The sequence below is a fragment of the Ornithodoros turicata genome, chromosome 9, assembly GCF_037126465.1.
Source record: "Ornithodoros turicata isolate Travis chromosome 9, ASM3712646v1, whole genome shotgun sequence".
In the NCBI taxonomy this organism is placed as follows: Eukaryota; Metazoa; Arthropoda; class Arachnida; order Ixodida; family Argasidae; genus Ornithodoros; species Ornithodoros turicata.
The window spans coordinates 33,652,954-33,671,945 of NC_088209.1; the positions used below are offsets into that span (position 1 = coordinate 33,652,954).

Below are 18,992 nucleotides of genomic sequence, written 5' to 3' on the forward strand. Positions count from 1 at the left end.
GCTCTCCTCAGGTCACGTTTCCTCGGATGAAAGATAATGCTCTGTAGCGGCTCCTTGTGAAGGCCCAGTGTACGCTGCATATTATCGGCAGCAACTTCGGTCAATCGTAATATCAGGCGAAGATGGCGTCTTTTAATGAAACGGAGAACTACACGGTGCACGCGGCGAATTGGACGAACAGCACAACAGCTGGTGAAATACCTCTCCTGAAGAAAGTTCACGACGGTCTAGTGCTGGGAATTCTCGTCAGCATCATGTTTTCCATGGGATGTCATATCAAGGTCATGGAGGTGGGTACTTTAAAGAAAACTCGTTGTTCGAAAAGGATCGCCTCATACGTCTGAGGTGCCACAGCGGGCTAAAAGGCTTCGGAATCCTACCGAATTTCCTAGCAGCCTACGCGTCTCATACCTTTATGCTCCCAAGATATTGTTTCTCTGTATAGAGCGTTTTCCTTTCCTTTCTCTTCTCTTTTTTTTCTTTTTTTTTTTTTTTACAGCGCTAGCTGTTAACGGGAAGGTCTGGGGCAATCGCTGTGGCTGTATCACAAAACTCCCCCCTTTTTTTTTCTTTCCCCCGTTTTTCTTTTTCTTTCCTTCCTTTCTTTCGATTCCCCCTTCTTCTTTTTCATGCTTTTTCTTTTTCCCCTTCCCCCCTTTTTCCTTTTTTTTCGGAATAGCAAGCTGGCTCTTTGCATGGCTAAACTTTCCTTCCTTTTTTTTCTTAACGAAACATATCCCTCCCCCCCCCTCCGCTTCTTCTCTTCTTCTTCTTCTTCCCTGTCTTCTTCTGTCTGTTGACAGGCGGTTTCGGTGATGCAAAACAAGTAGAGATAAACAAAGTAGTTTTGACATATACTCACTGATGGGTACGTTGCCTCGGAAAGTGTTCCGATTTTTCAATGTTTCCTTTCCCGCTTTTGTCCCGCTAATCCCAGCTCTATACACATCACCACTCACTTCACAGATTACAAGGCAACACTCGTCACTCTCAGCAACAAAAGTGTCAACACCCACACCCAACAGCTACCGCTGAAATTCGCGTTTCACAGTCGTAACCGTCCTGTATGTTTTTTGTAGACACCACCAGTCCACAGGTGACAACCTTCCTTTGCATGACTTCTTCATATCTCAGGCCTCCCATGACCTCTTCTATTAAAAAAAAAAAAAAAGTTAAAACTATGAGAGCCACCGAAGTACGGTTTTCGCAGGTGGGTCATACGGCTTGGCAGACATCCTGTCGGAAAGCGTATGTAACTACTGAACTTATGTAATTATATTATCATTGTTTAATTCTACCCTATTTTTTTAAATACCCTGCATGTACTTTGAGATATAAATCTCCAAACTTCTCGAGCACTGAAGGCCGCTCGCGTCGGAGCGCCGCGTGTTTTGTAGCGATGGAGCTGATTGGTGCAGGCGTTGATTTGGTGGTCCCAAATGTACCGATCTCCGGTCCCGATAAATCGAAGCGATGTTGTTTCTGCGTTCGAGAAATGCGTAGTTCTAGTTTCTGCTAATTTGCATAAGAAATTATTGTTCATTTATATTTATTTATTTATTTATCTCAAAGTACGTGCTCATTTCTGGACTTTTTTCAAAAAAAAAGGTCCAGGACGGTTGCGATTGCGTAACGCGAATTTCAGCAGTAGCTGTTGCGCGGGGATGTTGACACTTTTATTACTGATGTATGCACAACTACTTTAGAGTGACGAGTACTGCCTTGTGATCTGTGAAGTGAGTGGTGATGTGTAGAGCTGGGATTAGCGGGACAAAAATATTACTAAAAGCGGGACAAAAGCGGGACAGGAAACGCCGCAAAATCGGGCACTTTTTGGTAAGACGTACCCACTTCTGAGTATGTCAAAACTGCTTTTATTAGCTTTCGGTTATTTTAACTTGTTTTGCATCACCGAAACCGACAGTCAACAGACAGAAGAAGGAAACAGAAGGAGACAGAGAAGAAGAGGACGGTTTTGTGACAGCCACAGCGATTTCCCCGATACCTTCCCGGTAACAGCTACCGCTGTAAAAAAAGAGGGTACGTGGATTCAAATACGGTTTGACTTCGATTCTGCTGTCTCGCAATTTCCACAACAACATATTAAAAAGTTAATGAATGAAATTTAGGTAATTAGCCGTCCAGTCGTTGCACGCGCATTTCCTACAGTATGTGAGCCAGGCCTCGCAACCCGCCTGTAAAAAAAAATGACTAGTTTCTAATTTAAGAAGTACGAAGTCACGGAGTAGTTGATCTACACCAAGCTAACGTGGCATAGTGGTAAGCATGATCACTTTCCACGCCGAGACTAGGAGGTGACGCGGGTTCGAATCCCCGCACCCTGAAGTTTTCCCTGGGTTTTCCGGCAGACTTTCCAGACGAATGTCGGCACAGTTCCCTTTGAAGTCGGCCCAGGACTCATACTAACCCCCCTGTCACCCCACTCCTTCCTGCTGCCCTCTCTCCATCTGTCCACGTCTATACGCCGCTCATAGCCACAGTTACTTCACGGCGTTAACGCAGAATTTATAAAAAAATCAATGTATATAACGAACTGGTACCAAGCGTTCGCACCACGTTTTTCCGCAAGGGGGCGCTGACATCGAAAGAAAACTCTCGCGCACGGCGCCTATACTCATGTTTAAGTTTAACTTAAGGAAGGGAAGAAATCTAGTCCGGCATCATCTACATACGGCGTTAGAGATGAGGAGAAGCAATAGCGCTGGAGAAGAAATACTGCAGCGCCAGCATCCGGGGACCTGTTTGTGCTTTTTCTTTCACTAGTGCGTTTTACTCTTCGCCTGTGGTACCTCAAGGTGCCCGTCTTGTTTTGAAAGTGGTTAAGCGAGCCTGAACCTGAATCCGGAGAGCACTTTCTGCCGCAGGGCAGTGCCACGCGGCCAGTCATAGCATCCAATACTGTTGGCGCATCGAGAGAGCGTGACCTCTCCGTGTCCAGACATCCTATTTGTGGCGCAGTAATATTTTTGAGAGCTGACGGACTATATTTCTTTACCTTCTTAATTTGAACGCGACTATAGAACTAAGCTAAGCCCATCGGTGGGACTGTGTTACCAACGGTGCGATACAAGAGACAGAAACTGCCGGACAAAAAAGACCACTATTACTGGTTTGTTGGTTCGACTTTGATGGCACGAGGAGTGTCATTCATTTCCATTTTAAACCTTGGACTGAAAACGCCTGTGGTGCTGTCCTTAACCTTGTCTACCTTGGACCATCTTCCACATCCTGCTGAGGGTGCGGGAAAGGTCAAGTGACCACCAATAAGAATAGTTGAGGCTCCGGCTTCTCTGACGTCAGAATTCGCCGCCGAAGTTTGTTCAAGGATTTGTCTCTCGCCGACGCAGAGATCTAGGACAGGGTCCAGAGCAAAAGGAAAGGAGGAAATAGGCATGTTTATCCTCAGTCTCGCGACGGTACAAGTGAACGGCCGTTACAGCTGCTGACGGTGCACTACTAATCCCGCGACCAGTGTTGGTGCTTTATATATCCTCTTATCACCCGTGCTCAACCGGAGAACGGCATTGGATGTAGATATCTCCACGTTGGTAATTCACTTCGACGGGCCAAAGTAATATACAAAATATGCGTATTATAGTTTCCCATGTCGTTCGTCCCCCGTGAGTGCGCTGTATGCATGATGCAGGGATAGGACTGAGGACATATAAGCTGGGCGACTTCGATCTATAGGAAGGGAGCTGGGGCACAGTATCCCCTTCTAGTGCAAACTCTTTAGGCTACTGGGTACCCCTCCCCCACATTCATGCACATAGATCGGGTAGACTGCCTGCAATTCACTGTTATTAGGAAAATTTTCCTTACAAAATATGGGGTTTTCGTGTTCACTCGCATGAGGCACGCGATTCTTAAGATGTCCTTCGAAACGTTCAGCATGAGTATCGGCTGGGTAGACTACTGGGAGGAGGCCTTGCCCCCCCCCCCCTTTTGGAAAAGTTCGGGGGGGGGGGGGGGGCTCATGCCCTCTTGCAGTCGGTGTGTATGACTAATGATAATGATTAATCGCGCCTGCACTGGCATGTAGCTCATAAATTGAACGTATTGTTCTTGTATGGTACGCCTGTACCGACATGGTCGTACCGCGTGCGAATATGAAACCGCAACCTCTGAACCGAAAACGAAACCGAAACCTTGCAAATTACGGTTGAATGTGACTGGTGGATTTTTTTTTCTTATCCGTAAAAAAAGTTGTAGCTTCAGGCTGTTTTGCTCCGCTGACAACACTGGTAGGCCTCTGCCTATTTCCTCATCCAATCGCTCCTCTTTGAATTCTTTTTACTACAGTATCTTATCTTACATCTCTATACCAGCCAGCTACGACACGTAGAAAGATAATTCCTTTTCCCTCGGTGGCACCGGCGTGCAGTACAATAAATGCGTGATGTAATGTCCCACACATATCAAAGTGTCATGACACATTTAAAGGCGAGCCTTTCGACCAACAAGCGACCCGTGTGTAATAACTGCGGTGCACCTTGTTTCCCACATGCCAAATAAGGGCGCACAGATTGCGCGGAGCGTCGACGACACCAAATGCACCGTTACAAAGCACCGTTTATAATAATGAACAACACAGGCTCAGCTGGAGTCTCTTCTAAGCTAGTACGACGAAATGATGAATCTACAGAAATCCGTAGAGATGTTCGACTCTTGGCACTATACTTCCCCTACCCTTAACTAAAAACGTGCATATCTTATGGCAATGAGGGATAGCAAAGTACGAGAAGAAAATCAGTGTTGATACTATTTATGCACTGGTACAGCTCCGGTCAACCTTAACGATAACACTGGAAAAAATTCGATCTCGTTTCCAAGCGCAATAAGAGCCACCCTTGGGGCACTAGGGGTATATTAAGTGAACAAAATCCTTGCGTAAAACTAACAGAATAATTTTGTTCAATTAAGATTTCCTGATGGACCCAAGGGTTGCTGTAATCACGCTCGGGAACTAGACCACATTTTTTCCGGTGTTATTATTAAGGTTGACCCGAGCTGTACTATGTCCGAGAAATACAACAAACGACGAAGAAGACGAAGCAAATAGTTAGCCGGAACTCCCTGAAGGCCTTTCGAACAGACGACACCACCACAACCAACAAAAAACTCCGTAACCAAGGTCGCTTATAATATCTTAACTACTGTGCCCCCAATTGCGATGCGTCTTCCTAAAGTCACGCGACGTATAGAGCCGCGAATTATTACCAGCGTTATCCTTGTCTTAAAGCAACATTGACGGGGTTCCGTTGACCACGCTTGCACTTCACCGTACCATTGTGTCGACACGTTTAGGTCCGTGCCGCACCTGGTAAATTGCCACGATAACAATTCGAGGTGAAACGGTGCAGCCTGGCACACAACTGCATGCATAGACGCTCGCAGTTGCACAAGTGGCGCTTTGTTGTGAGACGTGCGGCTGGTGTGCCAATTTGAACGTATAATTTGCCTGCGATTTGCGAAGTTCTGCGTAATTCCTGTGTGGAAACGTCTCGTGAAGTGTGTTTGTAACAAGAAACTTCTGAAGGTTCAATGTACCCATAACAATACAGCAACAACGGCTTTGAGAAAATGGCTAGGAAGCAAGCGAGCTGGTGAAGGTGATGCATAATGTAAAACCCCGAGGCTAGGGAACACGAAGGGACAGCAGTCTCCGAAGACTTCGTGTTGTGTCTGTCCCTTCGTGTTCCCTAGCCTCGGGGTTTTACATTATGCAACAACAGCTTTATTATAATGACGAGGATCGGGGAATTTCATCGTCATGGCCGATCCCATATCGTTATGCTCCGTATATACATGTGAATCTTCGGCATTTGCTTGCTTTTGCGCGTGAATCTATGTATAGTAGCAACAAAGCTCCATCGCATGATTCTTCCGAAAGTTCATGCAAAATACTCAGAAAATGTGTTTAAATTAAGTTACTGAGTCCCAGGCAAAAAAAGTAATTATGTGGAATGCTAAGCACTCAGCCTTAACTCCCCATGCATTCCTCATCTTAAAAGTAAAGTAGTAGTTGTTGTTCGTTGTTGTTCAACCTCAAAAGGTATTTTAGAATTTGTTTATGGGCTGCATACTCAGCGCTCGTGCGGAGACGCAACGCTATGCTCAGATATCACCAAGTTGCTACCAAATGTATTTAAGCTAGAGTAACTTGAGTAGAGTAAGCTAATACGTGCAAGTAGCGACTTTTAGGAGATCAGAAGCATGCAACGAAAAACATACGAACAAAGAAGCTGTCGAATCCAGGCTAAGCAATGTGACATCATCCACTTCAGAGAAATAGAATAGCCCGATGGGCATATCGCATTTTCACAACCCTTATCAATCCGGTCTTCTAATGAAAAAAGTGGCTAGGAAGCAAGCGAGCTGGTGAAGATGATGCATAATGTAAAAAACCTCGAGACTAGGAAACACGAAGGGACAGACACAACACGAAGTCTCAAACACAGCTGAAAATTTTACTTCACAAACAAGAAATATATACAAACAGAAGGGAAGGGAACACCAGTTGAAAACAAAATAGGAGGTCGTTTCGGGGGAACGAGCAGTGTTCTATCGCAAATTTTGCGGGTGCGGCGCAAGGTAGCGTGACGCGGTGCGGGTTGAGCAATAGAACAGCCGGGTTGAACTAACGAACAGCGAACGGAACGGATTTTCTATATTACAACAACCAGTTGAATTTGTCCCTACTACTACAGTGTGTCCTCTGCATATACAGTCGGGAGCGAAGGATCGCTTCAGGTGAACGATAAGCAGCCCGGGACACGTCAGAGACGAGCTCGATATGATTTCATTGTAAAGAACTGGTAAACATGTGCCTATTGTGATGACAGCGTTGTCGTGCCATCTTCTTTCTATGTTGAAAGGAGCCTTTAGGGCCGTTACAAAGCGAAAGGAAGTTTTAGTACTGTGTATGAAAGACAATTGGCGTACGCCTTAACTAAAAACTCTCTACCGTTTTTCTTTTTTTTTTTCTATGGCTATAGTATTGTTCATACAGTCGGTATTTTCCTTCTTGTTTTAATTTTTGACACGTGCCCGTCCCAAGAAACTTACCGCATGGCACGTTGAGGAAAAGACATGCGAGTGCTCGGGTGCAAGTGCATTGGATGCTCGGAAACGTTCTTCATTCACACGTGTGTGGCGGTTTTCGCGTTCCTTCGGCACGGACGCAAAAACACGTCACGTTCATCGGAATGAGCGCTTATATACGGTCACGTATACCGGGACAGCAACCAGACTGGCTTTCTGGTACCTGGTACTGGTCTGGTACTGGGAGGTACCCCGGTTTGAATCCCGGTGCCGGCTGTGCTGTCTGGGGTTTTTCCTGGGTTTTCCTCAGACGCTCCCAGACATATGTCGGCACAGTTCCCTTAGAAGTCGGCCCAGGACGCACATTCCCCCAGGGCGTCAGTCGTGACGTTGCCCACATACGTGAGGCCGACAACGGCATGCCATTTCACCATCACCACCACCACTGGCTTTCTGACTTTTCCCTGCTTTTCCTTTTTAAAGTGATATGGATAGAATTGTTCTTTTTCGTACTTAACCTATCATGCGGCAGCCCCCCCCCCTCTCTCTCTCTCTCTCTCTTGCGTATTATAGTTTCATTAGGTTAACCGATACATACAAAAACACGTTCATATTAACGTACTTTACATGAAGGCATAAGTTCTTTGCATGGATTTTGAGCTTGTTTACCCCCGTGAATATTCGCATCCTTATTCCCGGTTGCATACACACATGCAGTTGTACTGCAGACGCCTGCAAAACCTGTACACCCGTAGTAACGTAACGTGACTTGGTTTCAAATAATCCGTCGCCCTGTCCAGCTTTTGTCACCAAAGAGCATGCGCATGTGCAGCTCTGGCACCACCTGAAACGACCCATGAGCATCCTAGTGGGCATGCTGAGCCAATTCATCCTCCTGCCTCTCATCTCCTTTGCGCTGCTCAGCGTTTTGAAGCTGGACGGCCTGTACGCCGTGGGTATGCTCATCCTCTCCTGTTCTCCAGGCGGAGCAACGTCTAATATCTTTGCCTACTTTTGCGACGGGGACGTTCCACTGAGGTAAGCAATTCTACTTCACCGAATTGAGTGAATGGGTACTCTTAGCGAATCAGAAGCACTCCACAAAAACGCTACGATCAAGAAAGCTGTCAAGTCAAAGCTCACCAACGTGATAAGGGCCGAGACAAAGGAATAAGGTGATTGACTTATCGCCTTTTCGTAACCGCTATTGTGCGCACCTCCCGATCTCCTAGGTCGGAAGGTACTCACGATAACGGTTCTGAAAACATGCCTGGATTTGATAACTTCCTTTATCATATTGTGCCATACAACAGCGAAACCGAAACGTTACGATAGAGGAGGTTGTCAAACCAGGGCTTAGCAATGTAATGTCATCCCACTTCTAAAAAACAGGGCGATTGGCTTATCATATTTTCGGAACGGTTATCGTAAGCGCGTTCCGATCTACTAGAACAAAAGCTTCGAAGTCGGCTATCTTTTAAAGCGATATTATAAAGCGACAGCCTTAAAAGATAGTCGGCCAACCACCGTGTAGGTCCGTCAGTAGCCTCATAGGACCACGTGACGACAAACTCCCGCCAACGATGATCCCACACGTCATCGATTACGTAACGCCACCGCGCAAAGCATGCTGGTGGGGAACTGCCAGCCTTATCAGCATATCAGCCGACGCGTTCTTCCCGCTTCTTGCCCGCCACAGCAAAATATAACCTCGAACCGGTCTTCTCGTGACGTTGCATATGTATAAACAGAGGATCGTCTATAAAGCTACGGCATTTATTTCATTCGTTCCACTTGTTTAATTTCGTTTAATTCGTTTAATTGAATGACATTAATCTAATTAATATGTTTATCGTTTGTTTTCGGGATCATTACTTGTGACAATTTGCCACATTTTTTAGAGAGCATCATTACAATTGCAATGCAGAACTGTGTATGGCTTTTGGGAGCTGTTCTTAAGCAGTATGCTGCATGAAGGCGGATGGTACGGGTAGTGATAAAGAAGAGCGCATTGATGTATCCAAACTTTGGTATAATCGTCATTATGGGCAATTTACTGTTAACGCGTGAACTAGCAAGAATTCTACGCAAAGCAAGCGGCCAGACCATATACAATTCACCGTGTCATCCAAAATCATTCATCTTAGGTGCTGTATGGACCCTTCAGAATTCAGAACTGATTATGGATCTCGTTGGACTGATATAAACCTACTTACCAACCTGAAGCACTTCGTAATGTGCCTTCGCATGCATGTATTACGAAACGTATAGTACTTCTGAAGCCAAGCTCTTCAAACTGGCTATAAGATACGGCTATACTGGCTATACTGGCAACACTGGCTATAAGATAGGGGTTGGAAAGGGGTGGACACACATCGAACATAGGAATGAGAGATATCACGCAAGGGGAACATGAACATTGTCATTATGAAGGCATTCATTAAGCTTGTTACGCTTTGCACCCGTCCATGCGTGACACTAACGTGCACGGAGAACGTCGACCAACCTAATGGCTCCTCGCTGTTCTTCATCATTAGGGGACAGCGTGTAACAAGTGTTTCTGCATGCATCATCACCCTCTAGACAAGTCTACAGAGCGACTCTATCTATGTAACCATCACGAAACCCTCGGATCAAGGAAGGAAAGCTTGTGGCAATCGGGTGTTGTGTAGCGTATTGCATGTAGCACCGAGAAGACCGTTCGCTTCCGTTCAAGGGCATACGTCGGCGAACTTACGCTGAAGACTTCCCGTCCGGTCCCGGATCTCGCTGCGGCATGGTGTACGATTGGCTGCGGATGCGTAGATATTGCATAGGGAGTTTTCACCTACGTCACATTGTGACATGGTATGCTCATAAGCTCCTCCCAGTGGTGGTCACTTTTCGTGCTAGCGGCATTGAAAGATGACAAACTATAATGCGCTACTTTTCAATGCGACAACCATAGCTTTCACAAAAGAAAATGTGAGAACGACGTTAACGAAGTGGTCTTCGGGATAAAAGAAGGGTACGGACGCGACCGGATTTCAAAACACCATTCAAGGCTTCGTTTTCGTACAAGTGCTAGATAATCTCTGCAGCTGCGCCGAGAAAGTGACCTCCACTACACTCTTAAAACTGAACTTGACCGCATAACACGCTCCTAGCCAACCATCATCTCGAATGACCTCGTTCTCTCCCCTGATTTGTTGGAAACTGGAGGGTTACGCCATTTTTGTGACAAGTATGAACTGCACAAGTGTCCCAAAAAAGGGGTAAGACTCCCGTTTTCAACAAATCAGGAGAAAGAACGACAGACGTCATGTGAAAACACCCCATTAATGACTGTGCTGCTGCTATATGGTCTGTGCAACGTCAGCTTATTTTAATGCTAGCTTCCGCCTGTTCACCTTCGCCGTAGAGGCTCACGCGCGTGCGCTATAGATGTGATTATTAGTGGGATAGAGTTATCCGAAACCGGGATATTCGAGTTATCGGGATATATTCCGCTCTGCTGTCATCGTCCGAAGTTAATTCCGAGCTCGTATTTTCGAAAGTATAGGATGGTCAAAACAATGTACGGGGTTTACATGCATAGCTCTTCAACTGGACGACATTCTTGTGGGTCCATCTTCCAAATGGCTTCATAACATGATTGTACCAAAGCTGCCCATCTTTTGACAGGCGCGTACGAAGGTGAACATTTCCCATACACATTCTTGTGCATTCCCTGAGTACTGCTGTGTCAGTTCAGTTTCAACATCACACTATCTACGGACCGCGCATAACTGCTTCCATGCGACGGGTGAACATACTCCCCATTCGACGCTTCAGATAAACGGTCAATCAACCATTATTTTTTGTTATTCAAAAAACCCTTTTTGTTTTCGTTTTTTGTCGTGAGACCGAACAAGTAAATTAAAAGTTCAAAGATGCGTTGAAAAGCTACGAAATTAATTTCGACCAGTGGAGTGGAAAATCCCGTGATCCGGCGAAGGAGACTAAAGCAAAATGCCTCAGCTCGACGGGAGCTTCGTCAAAGCAAAGAGTTGACTCCCTACACTTTTTTAGCCTTTAATCCCCGACCCTTTATATACACTTGCCAATGATGAGCACGATGCCCAGTATAGAGGAACAGCCTCTGAGCGAAATATCGGCCGCTCTCAACCTAGTGCTCTTCCTTCAGTCTACGAAATTAATTTGTACGCTCTCAGCCCTATCCAATTCACTCTTTAAAACAGTGGCCGTGCAGCGAAATGAGGGCAAAAGTCAAATGCATCTCTGATAAACGAACACAATCGGGTACGTATATTTAGGATCAAACGCTGCCAGCGCCACCTGCATCGATACCTATTCGGGCAAACCTCGAACGCGGCTCCAGTGCCCATCGTGCTATCGTGACCATAGCTCGGCGCAATCATGATCGCAATGCCTTATCAAAGTCTGATGATCGCGATCATGAGTGTGATCACGAAGCACTGGCAAGGCTGCCGCGATCATGATCGCGCCGAGCTATGATCGTGACTCGTGATGGCAGATAACAGAAGTGTAGCATTATAAGCTGTTGTTTGGAGAATACTGCCCAAGCAGCACAATGTACTGAACGTCGAGTGCAATAGGGGTGGACGGTATGTGGCTTATCAATGTTGTTCAGTTTGACGAGTCTGTTCAAGGCCTTCCACCTACCCGTCCACCCCTATTGCACTCGACTTTCGGTACATTGTGCTGCTTGGGGGAGCAGGAGCGCGGCAACATAGTAACTCCTAACAGCCTCAGAAGCTGCAGATTAGATTAGATAAGATTAGAAGCATGAAATAAAGGAATGGAAACGTAGGTTGCGCCGGTGTGACCAGCTGTTCCATGGCGCTTGATGTGTGAAAGCATTGAGTGATTTAAAGGATTACTTCAGCACTTATGTCCTTGACATAGTTCGCCAGGGCACACAGCGCAGGTTGTTGGTGCTGTTTTGGCCAGATTCCCCAGTACCTTCTCGACACTAAAAAGGTCGGTTGTCAACTTTAGCAAGGGCGTTCTTCAGCGTTTGCCGACTAGAGTCGAAGCGTCGGCGGTTGACCAGCACGTGTTCCGTGTACTTCCAGTCTGTTGCCCAAGCGTACGTTACCAGTTTTGCGCCTCGGCCTTGCTCGAGTTATTATATGAGCAATGACCAGCGGCTTGGCCGAGCGGGTTAAGGAGTCCTAGAGTCACTAAATAGGGTCATATAGGGGACCCCTATTTAGTGACTCTACGGTGTCTGGCTCGTTGGTGGTAGCCAAGGTCGTGCTGAAGACTGGTAGGTGGTGGGTTCGAGTCCTACCACTTGCTGTGCTGTCTGAGGTTTTCCGTGCACTTTCCGAAGACTTTCCAAACGAATGTCGGCCCAGTTTCCCCAGAAGTCGGCCCAGGACGCATACTAACCCTTCTGTCCCCCACTCCTTCCTGCTGTCCTTTCTCCAAGTATACGCCGCTCAGTTGCTTTGCGGGACTAACACGAAATAAAATATATATATATATATCAGCAATATGGTTCTATAGAGATGTAGTATATGTACTATTCAGCGCCTCGAAAAAAAAAAGAAAAAAAAAGTCAACGGCAACACGTTTTGTCTTTTTCTCTGCCAGTATCGTGATGACGGTATCCTCGACCATCCTGGCTATGGCAATGATGCCACTCAACATTCTGTTCTATGGGCAGTTCATCGATACAGGTAGTGTCGTCGTTCCGTACGTGAAGATCGCCACGAGTCTATTTATCGTCAGCATTCCTGCCTGCTTCGGAATGCTGTTCAACTGGAAGTTCCCCAGGCCTGCACCCTACATCACCAAGGTAAGTTGCGGCCCGAGAGTCCCCACAAGGACATGCAAACTACTCAGTTATTGTTTACTGGACTCAAGATCGCGGCTTAGATCCTTGCCGAAGACGGAAACAGTGCGGGGGAGGTAAACGTTGCTTCCAGTACCGTAGAACTTGTCGTGTTACTCTCAAACCACCAGTCTCCGTGCGCTCCTTAGCCTCGTTCCCAGCGACGACACAATAGGGCTGGACTGCCGAAATCGCCTCTTCCCGTTGGGATGAATACTGGTGGCCGCCGTCTTTAATGAGTATGACTGACGATAACGTCAACATTCTATAGAACTAGTCATCCGGCAATGATCTGAGTAGTGTATCAATGTTCCAAGGATCAATAAGGAAACAGAAGATTGCTTTTGCTTCCGCGCGCGATATGCACAGTTGTCCACGTGAGGAGTGCTGAATGAATGAACACACACACATACAGGACAGTGAAAGAACTCTGCAAACGGCAGTCCACACGTGCACAGTTCCTGTGACTACCACGGGGTGGCAGCACCAATGGCGGCGCCCATGCCTTGAATCACGTGTTTTAATGTGTACCCTGCGGCACGTGCAGCATGTAGCCACATATATATGGCTATATGGTATATATATATATTAGGAAAGTATATGTATATACTTTGTATATACGCTGGCTTACCTTAAGTGCGAGCCTGCACTCCCAATTATTATTTGTGGAAGTCACGGGTAATTTACTGAAAAAAGTAACTATAGTTAGTTAGTCTGCGCAAATAACTGAATTACTGTTAATCTTTTTGAAATTAGTTGCAGCTGCAGTGTACCACGTTAAAGTAACTTGGTGACGTTCCAGTTACTTTTGAGGTAAAGGGAAACTAATAAATCTCACTCCAGAGAAAATTGTTTGAGCACTTCTACTGTCCAAGCATAGTTATGTTACAGGGTTCCGCGTTTTCGAAATTTGCCGAAAAACAGCCGCAGATTTTTTTTTTTTTTTTTTGTAATTCGGCACGCTCCGAAAAACTCCGAATTATACTCGTGCATATGGCGCGAAGGTGCCTGTACCCGACTGCACTTTTTCTCCGGAGCATCACATTTCCAAAGGCTGGAACCGGAGGCACAGAAGAAAAAGAATTTTCTCCGACCGAAGACTGTTCTCTGGAGATTTTTTTCTCTGTCAGAGAAAATTCTTTTTCTTCCGTGTCTCCGGTTCCAGCCTTCAGTATGCACCAGCTTGTCTGCGCCTTCTCACTTCATGTCGAACACATTTCCGTTTTTCCTACACACCTCGTTTTTCCGGTGGAATGCGGGAAATATCGCGGTGCGGAGCTGCTAGTCCAGGAATTGGAATTGGAAACGAAAGAAAAATATGGAGATGTTAGTCGGCGACCCATTCGGGGCTGGCTATACTCCGGAAAGAGGTAGACAAACAGGAAAGAGAGGTAGAGTGGGTCAAGCAGAAGAAAGCATAAAAGAAAAAAAAGGGGAAAAGGAAAGGGGGCTACCTTAGGCACCGCCCGAACACAGTGTCACATAAGTTGTCACAGAGTGTCAAGCAGGTAATAATGGTAATGGTACTGTGATGGTTACACGTAAGGTTTGTCTGCGCAGTGCGGCGACATGGTTGCACGCTCCGCAGGGTAGGACTGCAGGTAATTTTGACCACCTGGGGTTCTTTTGACGTGCGCCGGAAACCTCCCCCACATTGCTACCGCCCTCGACCGGGATCGAACCCGGGATCTTCAGCTGCAGCTCACCAAGCCAGCACGTTACCGTCTGAGCTAAGGTTCGAAGCGGTGAGGAAGTCGACAAGAGCGCGCAGTGCCGTCACTTATTGGTGATGGTGGTGGAGGTGGTTGAGGAAAAAGTCTTCCTCTGTAACACTTTGATCAGTGATTCAAGATGGTTGATGTAGACGTGGAACACTCCCACAAAGAAAATTAAATTGTTGGCGTTCTCAGTGTCCTCCTACCAAGCTGCTCTCCCCTCCATATAGTCCTTTCTATTATAGCCGCCGATTTTTCGGCATCCATTTTTTACGCATACATTTCAAATAGTTGCAATATACTTTCGCGTAAAAGTAACTAGTTACAGTTACAAGATACTTTTGCGGAAAAGTAACTAGTTACAGTTACAAGATACGTTCGCGGGAAAGTACCTAGTTACAGTTACTTGTAACTTAGTTAGTACCCAAGACTGATTTTTCGGTTCACATTTACTTTATGGTTATATTCTGAGCAGGGCTCGCGGGAAGATTTTAGAGCTTCGTTCTCCGTAGAGGTACTTTTGGATATCGTAGGATCTTATCGGCACCGATACCGATTATACAGTCGGAATGATATCAGGTGTTCGACATCAGCGAGACTCTGTGTTATTGACCGTTGTATTGACCACTTGACGACGCTAATATTGAATATAATTTGAGGCAATTAGTGCCTCAAAGCAAAATTAACCAAACAGCAAAAGTAAAAATGACCGTGATTCTGGATCACCCAACAATTAGAAGGTGAAGTATTGTACTTGCTCATAATGGACCTACCAATCGCAGGCGGGGAGCATCTTGGGCTTCCTATTGATTGTGACAGCCCAAACTATGGAGGTGTTCATCTTCCCGGACATCTTCAGGTCCGCACCGCGGTCCCTGTATCTGGCCGTCGCACTTCTCCCAGCAGCGGGCATGCTAGTGGGCTACGCCTTCAGTTGGGTTCTAGGCAGGCCAGACCCAGTACGACGCACCATCGCCATAGAGTCTGGTGTGCAAAATATTGGCACAGCCATTACTGTCATAGCACTTTCCTTCACCTTCGAGGTATGCATTTCATACAACTCTGTTTTCCGCACCTGCTACCATGACGTGGCAAGACGTCGCGTTCTTTGCTCACAATCACCGTGAAACTACTTCAATTAAATTCGCAGCCAAATTATTTATAATTCGACTTTATAGTAAACGTTTTCGCTGCAATGCCGTCACTGTTAGCTTTCTTCCACTACTACTTCTTTTTTTTTTTTTTTTTTTGTCTGCCACCGATTCGAGACAAAGATTGCAAGTTACGTTTACCATTGTTTACGCTCCTTTCCCTCAATAAGCTCGATGGCAGCTGCCATACTGCGATTCCTACGTCGCGAACTAAGCAGAGACTAACAGCTTTTCTTCCTCGTAGTTTGCGAAGATCTTCACAGCAAACATTTCATCAATATTGAAATTCTGTAAGTCAGCTTACCCTTAACGTGTACAACGGCCAACTTTCTGGACAAAGCCCCGACCAACTTATCATGGTGGACATTCTATACCGCCGGCGTATACTTGCTCTTGCTCACACGCATTAACGTCCATGAACAATTTCATATCGCATTTTTCACCAACATACGCGATTTTTCATTGAAATATCGCCGAATACCTCATTATTTCAGTACATATTATTGTAAAAGTTGTTTCTTATGCGTATGTGCACAGTTTGAGAGGCGATTATGGAAGCAGACGACCGAAGAGGAAAGCGGAGACGGAAGAGAGGTGTCACGTGTTCTCCTCGGCGGTGATTGGCCAGAGGCACTAACTAGTCAGATCATTTTCGCTCCTCGGTCGGCCGATATCCAACGATTGAATTGGCGTGGGGTGATGGGGGGGGGGCAAAGTTGGTGCGTGTGAACGTAGCCCAATGTTTCAAAACGAATGAAAGTTGACCCTTTAGAAGTTCCTTTCCATAATTCAATGCAGGAGTGGTCATGTAACCAGAAATAAAACAGCTTACTCTATGATGGAGTTTACGTGCTGCTCCCCTTCTGAACTGTACAGAATGCGTGGTCATTACTATGTATTACTTTTTCAGCTTCAAAAGGCTGCGCTCACGTTCCCGTTATTATATGGCATCAGCATGGTGATCTTTTGCTTCGTTGTCAGCAGTATCTACAACATAGTTAAAAGATTATGCTCCAAGTGCAAGGATGAGGCAGTGTTTGCTGACACTCCTACCATAGATCAATCTTCAAGTGATCTCAAAGGTACGCATTTCCCTGTAGGGCTTCACTATATGGGAGTGCCAATCTCTGACGCCTGCTCACTACGCCACTCCTACGTCACATTGTATTCTTCATACGTCATGCAAGCAGATCGGGTCGCTCCGTACAAGGCTGATCCTTCGAAACGTTTTTGTAAATCGAATTGCGCAGTGACACGACAACATTCGGCTAAAATACCTTGTGTGATCTCTGTTGATAGACTGCATGGTTGAAAATTAAGGAGACCAAGCAATCCTAACTGTGATTTCACTGCAGGGACCGTCTAGCACAGATCGAACGATTCCGAAACCTCACTGAAAATATATACTAGGCGTGTGTTGTTGCCAGCGCAACTTGTAGCTGTGCTGCTCCTACCGATATGGCAGCATGGAACCGGAGTAAACAGGGGTCACCTCGCATTCTCGGCTTGGATAGGCTATCATCTTATAGCCACTAAGCGTGTATGCACAGGAGCGAAACGCCAACGAAATATTCTTGTGGAAAGAAACGTAAGACGTAAAAAAGGAGAGTGTTCATGGGGCGGAAGTTCAGCAGCTTCTAACGTTGATCGTTCGCATGGCACTACAATGTTGAGAAAATGTCGTGAGTGACGTAGTGCGCACATAGCATAGCAGACGACGGGAACTATAAATGTCATAAATAAATAAATAAACTGACCACCGAATACATTCGTCTTGGCTCATTACACCAGATCAATTGTGTTCACGTTGGTCATTGCACTCATGAGAATGTCTGCTTATTTCAGAAATATTCAAGAAGAATACATCTCATGCGGATGAAGAGAAGGGCACTGGAAAATACAATCCTTCATTTGGAAATGTGGAACTTGAGGCAGACAACCAGGGATGTCAAAATGGGAAGGCTCAAGCATGCTAGTATTACACTTCGTTCTTCTACCCAAAGCCATTCTCTCTCTGCAACAAATGCCCGAGAAGAGCACAGTGGACTTCTGATGCCAACGAAGTTGGTTTTTGAGTTGCACAAATCGAATGCCAGTGTACAAGATGTGTTACTTTTCATCTTTGTACTCTGTGGAAAGCGATGTTCCAGTGAACACTGAACAGTTTTTCTTTTTTTTTTTTTGTCAGAGCTTGTGTTGTGTAAGTTTTTAGTGTTGCGCTGGAATCGTCACTCTGCAGGACACCTGCAGCAAGGCCACGAAAGGGGCAAATGTATGTCTTATTAACGAAGGAATTTCAATGAAAACAAAAGTAACCGATAATCTAAGTGCAGGATATGTATTTTACATGATAATTCATATGGTATATTTTTGTATAAAGGTCACTTGGTGTCTGTTCCTAGCAGTCTCCTACATGGTGGTAGCTGTCCAACAAAACAGAAAAAAAAAAAACATTTACCGCGTGACGTTTTCCTGACGTAACCGTGAGGCAAACCTTACCATGCAGAGGGTCATCAAAAATATTTTCAGTTTAAGACGGCGGATAAAAGTATGTGCGTCAATTTGCCGAATAGCACAAACGGTTTTGACGTATGCAATTTTTTTGCAAACTTTTATGCAAAACTTACAATACAGCCGCGCGCGTTCACTCTCGACTCGCTCCGCGGAGTGTAACGAGGAGGAGAAGGACGGTGCGCACGTGACCGATGACGGCATAATGTCAGCGCGTTCCTGTTCGCTGGTTAGTCGTATACAGTCGAGGTCAGCGCCTGTCTCACATACGTGAGGCCGACAACGGCAAGCCCTATCACCACCACCACCACCACCACCACCACCACCACCAGCGCCTGTCTTTTTCTTTTTGTCGTGAGGGCTTTCTCCTTTTGTAGTCCATAAACCTCGGGGCGATTCGGGAGTGAAAGGGTAACCGTGCGCATGGAGGATTTCATTGTCCCGCCGGAGTTTCCCCGGGGGCAATGCTGCTTCAGAGCCCTGAACAGCTGACTAGCAGACGATATTTATCAAAACCAGTCAGCGAGCGCTGACAATATGACATCAGCGCAAGTTCAGAGGATCGTACTGTTCACCACCACTGTCGGGCACGGTCGCTTTTTGCGGCGCACTTTAAATTCCATTAGTGAATGGAAGGCTTTCAAGTGCTTTCAAGTTGAGAGGTGGCCCTCGGCATGCTGGGACTTCGAACTTCCGGCCTGAAATTTT

At 46.0% G+C, this 18,992-nt stretch overlaps 1 protein-coding gene across 4 annotated transcripts in view; it reads left to right on the forward strand.

The window, feature by feature from the left end:
• Positions 1–18,170, forward strand: part of LOC135368689 (ileal sodium/bile acid cotransporter-like) — a 33,295-nt gene extending 15,125 nt beyond the window's left edge. For 3 of the 4 annotated variants that reach the window (XM_064602138.1, XM_064602137.1, XM_064602139.1), the window contains 6 exons: positions 12–290; positions 7,898–8,103; positions 12,667–12,871; positions 15,405–15,665; positions 16,684–16,855; positions 17,619–18,170. In XM_064602138.1, coding sequence (XP_064458208.1) covers positions 123–290; positions 7,898–8,103; positions 12,667–12,871; positions 15,405–15,665; positions 16,684–16,855; positions 17,619–17,749 — 1,143 coding nt within the window. In that variant the 5' untranslated portion in view covers positions 12–122 and the 3' untranslated portion in view covers positions 17,750–18,170. Of the gene's footprint in view, positions 1–11; positions 291–7,865; positions 8,104–12,666; positions 12,872–15,404; positions 15,666–16,683; positions 16,856–17,618 lie in introns of those variants that run through there. The other variant, XM_064602140.1, reaches the window with a different exon arrangement.
• Positions 18,171–18,992: the final 822 nt, after the last annotated feature.